Genomic DNA, 10933 nt, shown 5'->3' with positions numbered 1-10933 from the left:
TAAGGGCCGGGAGTGGTGAAAACTAATGCCCAACTAATGTATAATGCGATTATTTTTAAGAAAGTAGACAATTCTAAATTTAAATATATTATTGATTACCGTAGAATTTTACTAAAAATTAAATTGAATGTTTGTATCCAATGGATTAGAAGATGTAATAATTTGGTGGCACATTAGATCAGCCTCTCCCTATCCTAATTTTCATGTATGGGAGAGTCCCCCTCGTATTTCCTCTTTATTTTTAGGTAAAATGAAAAATTGTCATTTAAAAAAATATATATATATATATATACATATACATATATATATTTGCACGGATGGGATTAATATATTATTATTTTTGTAAACATTCTTTAAAAAGAAAAACAAAAACGGTACCGTTTAGAGAAACTTGCAGATACTGGCTGAGGGACGCTGCGGAGAATCCTCTCAAAAGTCTATCTGCATCTGCTAGCTCGCTGCAAGATACAAATAAATAAATATATAAATAACCGGACTCGATAAAAAATCTCAAAAGACTCCAGTTAGCAGTCCAAATCCAAGTCAGTGAACTGGAAAGATCCTCGATAAATTTGAAAACCCGAAAACCAGAGGGTTAATACTCGGGGAAAGCTGATCAGGGGAAGAGATATAGAGAGAGAAGATGAGGATTACTGTAATGACAGCGGACGAACAGATCCTCAGTTTAGACGTCGATCCTCAGGAAACTGTAAGCCTCCTTTAAACCCTCTTGATTTCAGTTGCCGCTTACCAATTATTCTTTTTACATGTATACGTCCATGTAAGTACATATGCTCATGTATCCGTTATCTGCGTATGTTTGTGGATTTGCACAATCATGTTTTCAAATTTCGTTTTCTGCTAACAGGTGGAAAACGTAAAAGCTTTGTTAGAAGTAGAGGTGAGTCCTTTATTCCTTTTCCTCCTTTTTTTTTTGGTTGCAATGGTGGTTGGGTGGAGAACTGATGGAAACGGATAAAGTTGCTCTGATTTATTAGCTGAATTTTGAGTTCAGTGCGAAAATTGTGAGATTTGATGATTTAATTTAATCAGTCTGTTATCCAATGAGTTAGTTCACTGTTTTGAAAGTTTACTCTAAAGTTTAAGCTTCTGTTAACGAAAGATTGTTGCTTGTTTGCTAATGAGCAGACCAGTGTGCCCCTTCAGCAACAGCAGTTGCTATATAATGGCAAAGAGATGAGGAACTCTGAGAAGTTGAGTGCCTTGGGTGTTAAGGATGAGGATTTAGTGATGATGGTCTCAAATACTTCATCCGGGTATGTGAATTATTTGCTTCCTTGGCGATTGTAGGAAATGTAATTTATTTCAACATTGGATCACACATAGATTTCAACTTCAGATAAGTTTATGTTTTTTGGTCGTTTGGCTTTGCATACAAATGCTACATAAGTATCCAGTGCTTCCTTGGCATTTACGTAGACAAAGTCCTTTAAAATTACTCTTATATCAGAAAAGATTTTTCCATTAAAAATTAGTGGTGTAGATTAAGATGTTAATGGAACCTGGAGAGACGCAAAAATGCATCCGAAGGTTTGTGGCACTTTGTGTGTGGATGAAGTCATATTGTATGCCTCTGGGAATTAACTGACTAAACCACAAGTATTATTACATGGAAGGAAATTGATTATGGTGAAAGGAAGGACATCTTCTATCGTTAAAAGGGCTCAGTATTAGGTACCACTTATACCCTCACTTTCCTTTCTCACTCTATCTTACTTCCTTCTCCCATCTCCGCTTCTTTTCCTTTCACCACTTTACTTTTTTCAAGAGAGAAGGGGTTGGGAAAAAGATATCTTTAACAAGATCTTCTAGTGCTTCATCCGAGTATATGAGTTATTTGCTACCTTGGTGATTTTAGTAAATGCAATTTTGTTTCAACATTTGATCATTCTAGTGATTTTAACTTCAGATAAGTTTTTCCTTTTTTTCTTTGGCCATTTTGCTTTGCATACAAATGCAAGACATGCATCCAGTGCTTCCTTGGCATTTAAACTGAAAGATTTGTCATTTAGATTGACTTTTCTCTCAGAAGAGCTTTTTCGGTTAATATTATTGTTGTAGCTTAAGATGTTAGTTAACGGAATGGAACCCGCAGACATGCAAGAATTCATGGAAAGGTTTGTGGCATTTTGTGGAAGGATGAGTTTATATTGTATGCTTTTTGGACATCAACTGATTAAACCACATGTAAGACACTGCGCAAGGAAAATGAAAATGGTGAAAGGAAAGATACCTTCTGTAGAGTTTTATCCTTAAAAATTAATCCATGCTAGACACTGCGCATATCCTCGCATTCCTTTCTCACCTTCTCTTACTTCCTTCTTCAATCCCTGTTGCTTTTCCGTTTGCCACTTCACTTTTTCTGAGAGGGAGGGGTTGGGAAAAGGCTATTCCCTATGAGGTCTTCTATTAACAGTGTTTCTTGTACCATGGAGAATAATTTAAGATTTTGTGTAAAAGAATCATCTATATTTCTTTAGAATTACTTATATAATTTTGTTAATTTCACAATCAAACTATTTATTGTACTTGGCATCCATGACTTGTATGCCATCTCTAGTAATTACATTTTTACTGTGAATTTTCATCTATAGTTTTGTCTGAAGCTTAACCATTTATTTCCTCAAGATCTCTGTGTTATTTGTGAAAAGATGACTGGCTTTCATGGATACATGATTCTTATATGCCCTAATTTTAACACACAAATATTTGTATGTTGTTGTTACTAACTCCACTACAGTGCATCTACCAATGATTTGGGCTTCAAACCTGATGGATCTGCTGTGAATCCTGAAGCTTTCCAGGAACAGATTCGACGTGATTCAAATACAATGGCACAGTTATTTCAGGTAGAAAAAATAGTCTCAAGAACATTTATAATATATGATGCTTATTTTAGAACTTATCAAAATAGGCATGCTTAGCTGCTAATTTCTGGAAAAATTTGCTAATCGTGATCTTTCCATAACATTCTTTTCACTTCTACACATCTAGCAGTAGAATTCCATCCTTAAACTGGATTGTATGCTATTACTAATCGAAGTTGCCATGACTCTGCTATTCCAAACTCTTATAAATTCATTTTTTAGAAATAGCAGTTTAAATGATCTTAAATAAGTAAAGAATCTTTGCTGGATTTCGTTGTCATCGTAACATCCTGGTCTTTTTTTTAATAAAAAAGTTAATAAATAATTTCTGACAGTTCATTTTGTTATTGAACTTAAGACTGATCCTGAGCTAGCGCAAGCAATTGTTGGGAATGATCTCAATACGTTACAGGATCTTTTAAGACAGCGTCATCAGCAGAGATCTGAATTACAACGTCAACGAGATGAGGAGCTCGTAAGTATCTTGGATTTGTGGCCTGTGGGCTGTCATGTTGCACTTAATTTGTTATATACTCCTGGTTGAAATTTATTGCATTGACTGCTGTTTTTCCAGTTGTTCTGGCTCGTCTTGATAAACTAACTGATATTGAAATCTTAAGCACCTTTTTTTTAATGTAAATTAGTAAATAAATGGAATTGTGCAACCTAATGTTCTGATCCTTGTTGAGTTTACATATATTTTGAAGTGTGTAATTTGGGCAAGACCGTTTTTATCTTGGTGAAGTTAGTAAATAATGGAAGCCCATTTAATTATTTTATTTGCTGTTTTTAGGCCCTCTTGTATGCAGATCCTTTTGATGTTGAAGCACAAAAGAAAATTGAAGCTGCCATTCACCAGGTTAGCATTTAGAACAATGGATACCCAAGTTTTAGATGAAGTTTCTTTTTTCTCTGTTAGATTTTGTTGTTTTAATGCACTTGTTAGGGCTTAAATCTAATTGTTTGCCAATGAACTGATTTGATACAAAGATTTTCTTTTTGTTCATTGGTCTCATGTTAGAGTTCCTACTCCATCTATTCTCATCTTCTTTTTCTCTTTTCAAAACACTAGCATCTTGAAAATTTATTACTTAGAGAGTTGTACAACTATACTATACAGCAGCCTTCATGACTAAATTTTCTGATGGATTTCATCTTTTAGACAAAAATTAATTAATATCTTTTATTGATTTTTATTACCTTGTTAAATTCATTTGCAGAGAGGAATTGATGAAAACTGGGCAGCTGCTTTGGAATACAACCCTGAAGCTTTTGCAAGGGTGGTATGTATACTTGTTAGAATCTCTCAAAAATATCAACTTGTCAATCTAGTGTGGCTATGGTTAAAATTTAGCTTCTATCTAATTTAAGTTTCTTGTTTTATTTTTTAGGTTATGTTGTATGTTGACATGGAAGTTAACGGCGTTGCTTTGAAGGTGGGGATGACTGAAATAAGCTTGACCCATACTCCTGATGCATAGTAGTATTGTTTTATTTGATTCAGCATGGAACATTGCTAGTCTATTTCATCTTTTTAGTGTTGTTGCCCTTGCTTTTCTTTCATTTGCTAAATCAATACAAAATTGAATACCTTGTCATATTAATGACCTTGCTTTCTTTTGCACATTAGGGTGAGATCTTTTGACAGTATCCTCAGAGATATTAAATGATTGAGTTGTTTAAGCTGTGCGTCATCATAATACGTACATCAATTAAATCTGTTGGAAGCAAGAGAATCATTATGGACATTGTTTTCCTTTTTTCAGGCATTTGTTGATAGTGGTGCACAGTCAACGATAATATCAAAAAGCTGTGCTGAGCGATGTGGGTTAGTATTAGCACATATAATTGTTTTTTCTGTTTTGTTTCACTGCTGTAGTATAGCTATAGAAATTCCATTTTATTGTAATATGATTGAATTATTTGAATAACATAATTGCCTTCTTGGTTATTGTTATCATTTCTGTTGTCTACTCCATAGAAGTTTAAAATGGAAGAGTTTATTGTTCTTTTGTTGCCTTGTGCAATTCAAGATTGCTGAGGCTTTTGGATCAACGGTATAAAGGTATTGCGCATGGAGTTGGTCAGTCAGAGATCTTGGGCCGGATACATGTTGCTCCAATCAAGGTAGGAGGCCTATAATTTTCTGGTTGAAAGTCACCATTCTTATATACACATACAGAGTTATTTTGTGTATATGTGTTTGTTTATGTGTGTGTACACAAACATACAGATACATCCACAGTTCTTTAGGTTGGAAGTAGTTTAGTTGGTGGTCTTATGTGATGCATAAGAATTTGGGGTCAAATCTGTCCCATAGGAGAGGTTAAGAGAGTCACATCTCTTTGTGGAACCTTAAGGGCCAATGATAATCCTATATATGAAAATAAATGCAGTTCTTTTTTTTTTTTCTTTTTACATGGGCTTAAATTAAGTATGCATACACGTTGATATCTCTTTAGTTTTTTGCATATTCATTTGCTAGTTGATCACCCTGTACTTCCATCTATATTGTAGATTGGAAGTAACTTCTACCCCTGCTCCTTCTTGGTGCTGGATTCTCCCAATATGGAATTCCTCTTTGGGCTGGATATGCTTCGCAAGCATCAGGTAGCATCATCAATCAGTCTAATAGCTGATCCCCATCCATTCCGGGGCTCTAATAAAATTTAGTTGGAGTTTTAATTCTTTTTACCCTTTCTCTCCCAGTGCACAATTGATTTGAAGGAAAATGTACTGAAAGTTGGTGGAGGAGAAGTTTCTGTACCGTTCTTGCAAGGTGGATCTGACAATCTCTTTACAGTATAATGTTAAATGTTTCTCAAAGCATCCGCTCATTTTTCTCTCTTGCATGTGACTGTAACATTTGGGAGTCTGTTAACAAAATATCTTCTGTTTTCAGAAAAGGACATTCCATCTCGCTTTCTTGATGAAGAGAGGCACTCTAAAGAGGCATCTAGCTCAGGAACTGCAGTAAGCTTACTGTTTATGTGTGCTCTTACTAAGTAGATAATTCCTTATTCTTTGTTGTCTGATAATTAAAACAAGTAAGGTTTGTTTGCATCTATTGAAAACCAAGTTACTAAATTCTGCTTGTTTTTAGGGCCAGTAGAATATTTCCCTAAAAGAAAGCTTATTAGAGTACAGGTATCCATTAAATGTGAGTCCCAGATGAAACTGGTGTAAATATAAATGGATTATTTATTTCTCAATGTTAGTGAATTGCAATTCGAGTACAGCGGTCCTTTATCTAGCACAAATGTGGATAAGGAGAAACCAGAGAAGAGTGGTTTCAATTTGAGTGTATTTTTGGTTTGTGGCAGTGGGTTCAAAATTTCAACTTCCCACAAGAATCCAGCATTGGCTTCAGTATCACAGTTCCTTGCTTAGCACTGTTGCCTCAGTTTTCATGGCTTCCCATGCATGAAGTACACCAACTTGCTGGAAATATAAAATTCCCCAAACTCATCAGGGTTTAGGAGAGGCCTTTTGGGACAAAGATTTCCTTGGTTGATGCTGCTATTTAGGATTATGGAAAAAAGAGCATTGAACTTAAGATTTCTTTATCAATTATTGTAGATGTACAGATACCAATACTTTCTTTTGCAGTTTCTTATGGATTTGGAATTTTAATGCATGTGATTATTCAGGTGACAATTGGGCCAACAGAGAAGAGTGCTGGTGTGCCTGGGGCTAGTCAATCTTCAGGTTAGTTAAACTTCATCTCCCCTCCCCCTTTGTTTAAATGTATACATCCTAGTGAGAAATCAAACTATACAGAGAATGGCTTGTTTGTTCCTCTTTAGTAGGATGATTACTGGGCATCCTGGCAATTAGAGGCGCTTCGTGAAAGCCATAAGAGTTCTTGCGATTAGAGCTATCAATATGAGGAAACAAACATTTTCTTGTTTGGGGGGGTGGAGTTTCATTTTAGCATTTTATCCATTGGCTAAGCAGTTTTGTAACTTTAAAGAGATTTGTGAAAATAGTTTGCTTGAAACTGATTTTATTTTCTTTGTTTAGATTATTATATGTACTGCTTCTTGTTTGTTAACTAGCTGCCTAACACTCCATCTATTTTCTTTGTTTCTTTTATTTGCTCGCAGGAGTTGCAAGTGGTGGCACATCACTGGTAAATTGTTCTTGTATTTTTGTTTTTGAAGATCTCCCTTCTAAGTATCTTCTTATTTTCATTTTCACTTGGGTGTCACCCATTTGTCTGGTGTAAATCGTAATAGATGGACATACAGGGAGGATTGAGATTTGAGTTTAATTTCTGTAAACAAGTTCTAATCTAAAATCATTTGACTGCAGGGAGATAAATTTGAAGCCAAAGTTGCGAAGCTTGTTGAGCTAGGGTTCGAAAGAGGTGCAGTGATACAAGCTCTTAAATTATTCAATGGAAATGAAGAGCAGGCTGCAGGATTTCTCTTTGGTGGTTAAAGATAACTTGCCAGTTCTCGACTTTCCCTTCTTAAGTGCGGGGAAAACCATTTATTTGAAGATATTTTACATCACAAATATTGATAATTTGGGTACCCGCTCATAAGCATTATTTCAAACTGTTTAGCAACAGAAATGTTGACATCAAATAGAAATTAAAACGCATTCGTGTCTCTACTTGGCGTGATATTGGTGGATTGTTATGTCTTTCTTCCTCCCACCCCCCTTTCTTTTTCTGGGTTGTTTCATTATTACATTTGTTGGGTACCCTGACATTCAAATTGCTGTATGTCTCCAAAGATGTTTAATTATTTCATTTTACAACTTATGTAGTGGTCATATAATGATGAACAGCACTTGGTAGCTTGAAATTTGCATGCAGAAAATTGGCACAGAGAATGTACAGAGGAGAGAATCTTCCATTTTCCTTCTCAAATCCATTATTTGGTAAAGAAATAGCAAGCATGAGAGGTTTCAGAGAGCTACTTGTGGAAGATGACTCTGAATCAATTTATATTTCACCCCTCTCAATGCTATTTACAAATTATGAATTCTGTATGTTGATGGATTTGTACTTGTGTTGAGACCAGTGATTTTACAGGATTCTTTATTTCAGAATTGAATGACTTCTTGATATATTTATAATGTTTGACAATAATTAAGTTATGTCATGAGAAAATTACTTAACAATACGGTATAATCTATATAATATTAGATAATAATCTATAAAGTTATTGAATTATTATAAAATATCAAAAGAATATGTCGAGAGTCGTGAATTTATAAAGCTATTAAATTACTAAAAAGTGTCAAAAAATAAGTTGAAAGTTGCGAAAATTCTAAACATTTTTAAATATATTTTTCACTACCTATTCAATAGTTATAAAATATTAAAAAATTATTTTAAAAAGATATAACTACTCTAAACATTAAAAATTAATATTGCAATCTGTCTTTTATTATTATTATTTTCAAAAATTTCCTTTAAAAAATATTTAGTATAATAATCTGTCTTTTAGGATTTTTCTTTAATTAAATAAAAAAAGAAATAAAATGGCCCATGCAGGTCTCGAACCTGCGACCTTCGCGTTATTAGCACGACGCTCTAACCAACTCTAATAGGCCAAGTTTTTGATTTAAAATGTTTTAATTAAATATATAGTATACAACATCTTAGTGCAACGATCTGGGTTCTATTATTTTTCTTCAAAGATGTTCTCTAATTATACGAAACACATAAGAATAAAAATAAAGATGTGAAATTTTTAGCCGCAAAGCATATATATTTTCATATCAGTTCCAATATACGTCAATACCCATCTCTATACATACCATGCATATATAAGATATGTATGTATATACCTACTGTTTTGATAAAACATAGATGAAAATGTTGGAAAGAAACAGAGAAGGATAGAGAAGTAGGTCTAGACGATGAACGAAGTTGTTTGTGAATTGCGACAGACAGGGCATGAAGCGTTAACCCTAAGCCAAGCATCTATGCAATCGACATGAAAGTAATGGGTGCAGTCAGGTATAATCTTCAGAGTCTCCTTTGGCTTATAATCACATAGACATATCGGGCAGTTGCTCTCAAAATTCTCGGCTACTTTCCCACTCTCTCCAATCACCATTTTCGGATATGCTGCAATCCTCCCTTCATCTAAACCCCTAGGAAGAACAACCGGTTCTTGATGGCTGACCGGCGGCAATGGCGGTTCTGTCACTGTCTGTGGAGCCTCACCTTCATCTTTGTTACCCCCCAACTTCTGCCATATGCGAACTATAATTGCCAGCAAGATAAAAACTGGCACTCCTATACACATTAAAACCAGTGAAGCCGGCTTTGAAAGACCTGTAAATGCAAAAAGATTGAATTTACAAACAACCCATTAACCAAGTCATCTATATATAGACTCCATATATATATATATATATGTGTGTGTGTGTATATAAAAGAATTGAAGGTGTACCATGTTTGTTAGGAAGGGAGCAAAGATACGTTAGGTCAGTGTGGCTGACTAAGTGACAGCTCCCTCCTTGATACTCACAGGCTCCACAGGAAGGTTCAAACCAAATTAATCTAACACCATCACTTAAATCCGATCCAAACGACCAAGAAACTGGAGCAGTAACAGTAGAAATCTTCTCACATGGCATGTTCGGATTCATCTCGCTCGCAAACTCATAATCAAAGCTGCGTAAAACCACAACAGTGTAATTATCATTGCTGAGACAACCAACCGTTGTTGACTCCACGAACGGGTCAAACGAAATATTACTTGATGAGCAGTTGAGGAAGGTGAGGGGTAGCGTCGTTAATGGATGGAATGGAGTGGCGGAGAGGTTAAAGGAGTTGAGGAAGTGCTTGGTGATGCAGCCATTGGGATCGTTGATTTTTAGAGTTTGGTTTGCGTAATCAATACTTTTTACAATGAAGTCTCCTGAGTAAGGGAGATTAAGAATGCTTTCTCCATTAAAGTTGCAGAAGAGGTCGAAACCGAGATACCCACAGTCAGTTGTTTGATTTTTTAGCTGGAAAGGGAATCGAACAGGTTGGCTTCCACAAAAATATTGATTACAGTTTTTTCCACTGGTTTTTCTGAACATCAAGAAGTAGATCAAGAACAGGTAGAAGGAAGCCATTGATTTGTGGTGCTTAAAACTGTTTGTACCCATGAAGGGTCTTGATTAATTAGGGTACAAAGTAGCAAATTATACAGTTCTTGTTTCGTGGTTAGGAAAACTAGGTTAGTAATTAAGTAAAGGTGGCAGACAAAAATTCTAATAATTACTTGTGAATATAATAATTAAGAACAAGAAGCTTAGAAACGTTAGTATGGTGGGAGAACATTGTAGGTAGAGACAGTTTGTACAACACAATCCGAAGATGATACCAAGGATGTTATACTTGGATGTATATATATGTAATGAACATGCATCTGGCCGTTATGCTTGCTAGCTAAATTATGATTTGATATATAATTACATACTTATGTTAACAAATGTACTAACGAAAGTATGTTATTGCTGTGGGAGCATGTACAAACACTAGAGAGATGTTTAGCATCAATTCTTATTGTATCATTTAAGAGTTTAATAAACTGATTCCTTCTGTATGATTATGTACCGGGCTGTACATCTAAACAAAAAGACATTTATAGATATTATAACAAAACTTTGTAAGAAGTAGGGTGAATCCAGAAATATATTTGATTGTCTAATTTTTATATATAATTATTGGACATTTTCAGGATAACTCAAATAAAAGTAATTGGATGATTGATCTAACGTAAATAATATGACTGATCAATAGAAATATTCCAACATTCCACATTTATCGTATATTTCATATATAAAATTAGATATATATTATATTTATAAAATACACATTAGACTTTGAATCTCGTGTTAAAAAATATAAAATTCGAGTAATTTTTAAAGCATAATATTAGAATATTCATTGAATTGAAATAAGTTCAACAATGAATTACAAAAAAAGTTGACGATCTTCTATTTCTCCATTTAATCAGACTATTACGCATCTCACCCAGTATACAATAAGATCAACTATATTAGATATAAAAATAAAAAAATTAAGA

The 10933-nt window shown here is 34.4% G+C and overlaps 2 protein-coding genes across 2 annotated transcripts; one reads left to right on the top strand and one right to left on the bottom strand.

Annotated features, from left to right (window-relative positions):
- The first annotated feature begins 437 nt into the window (after positions 1–437).
- On the top strand, positions 438–7659 carry DDI1 (ubiquitin family protein). Its single transcript, XM_022050355.2, has 16 exons — positions 438–709; positions 869–901; positions 1150–1277; positions 2762–2870; positions 3247–3363; positions 3682–3747; positions 4109–4171; positions 4280–4324; positions 4655–4716; positions 4922–5015; positions 5406–5498; positions 5598–5667; positions 5791–5861; positions 6539–6596; positions 6995–7020; positions 7203–7659. Exons 1-16 carry the CDS (start codon positions 644–646, stop codon positions 7329–7331), a joined length of 1230 nt encoding a protein of 409 aa, XP_021906047.1. The 5' UTR covers positions 438–643; the 3' UTR covers positions 7332–7659.
- Positions 7660–8589: 930 nt separating this feature from the next.
- LOC110820706 (putative RING-H2 finger protein ATL21A) lies at positions 8590–10409 on the bottom strand. The gene is made up of 2 exons (XM_022050285.2): positions 9305–10409; positions 8590–9186 (listed from the first exon to the last, which is right to left on the bottom strand). The coding sequence occupies exons 1-2, from the start codon at positions 10008–10010 to the stop codon at positions 8759–8761; spliced, it is 1134 nt and encodes a 377-aa protein (XP_021905977.2). The 5' UTR covers positions 10011–10409; the 3' UTR covers positions 8590–8758.
- Between the last annotated feature and the right edge of the window lie 524 nt (positions 10410–10933).

The sequence above is a fragment of the Carica papaya genome, chromosome 4 (genome assembly GCF_054855325.1).
Source record: "Carica papaya isolate Zhongbai chromosome 4, ASM5485532v1, whole genome shotgun sequence".
In the NCBI taxonomy this organism is placed as follows: Eukaryota; Viridiplantae; Streptophyta; class Magnoliopsida; order Brassicales; family Caricaceae; genus Carica; species Carica papaya.
This window is presented reverse-complemented; position numbering and strand designations above follow the sequence as displayed.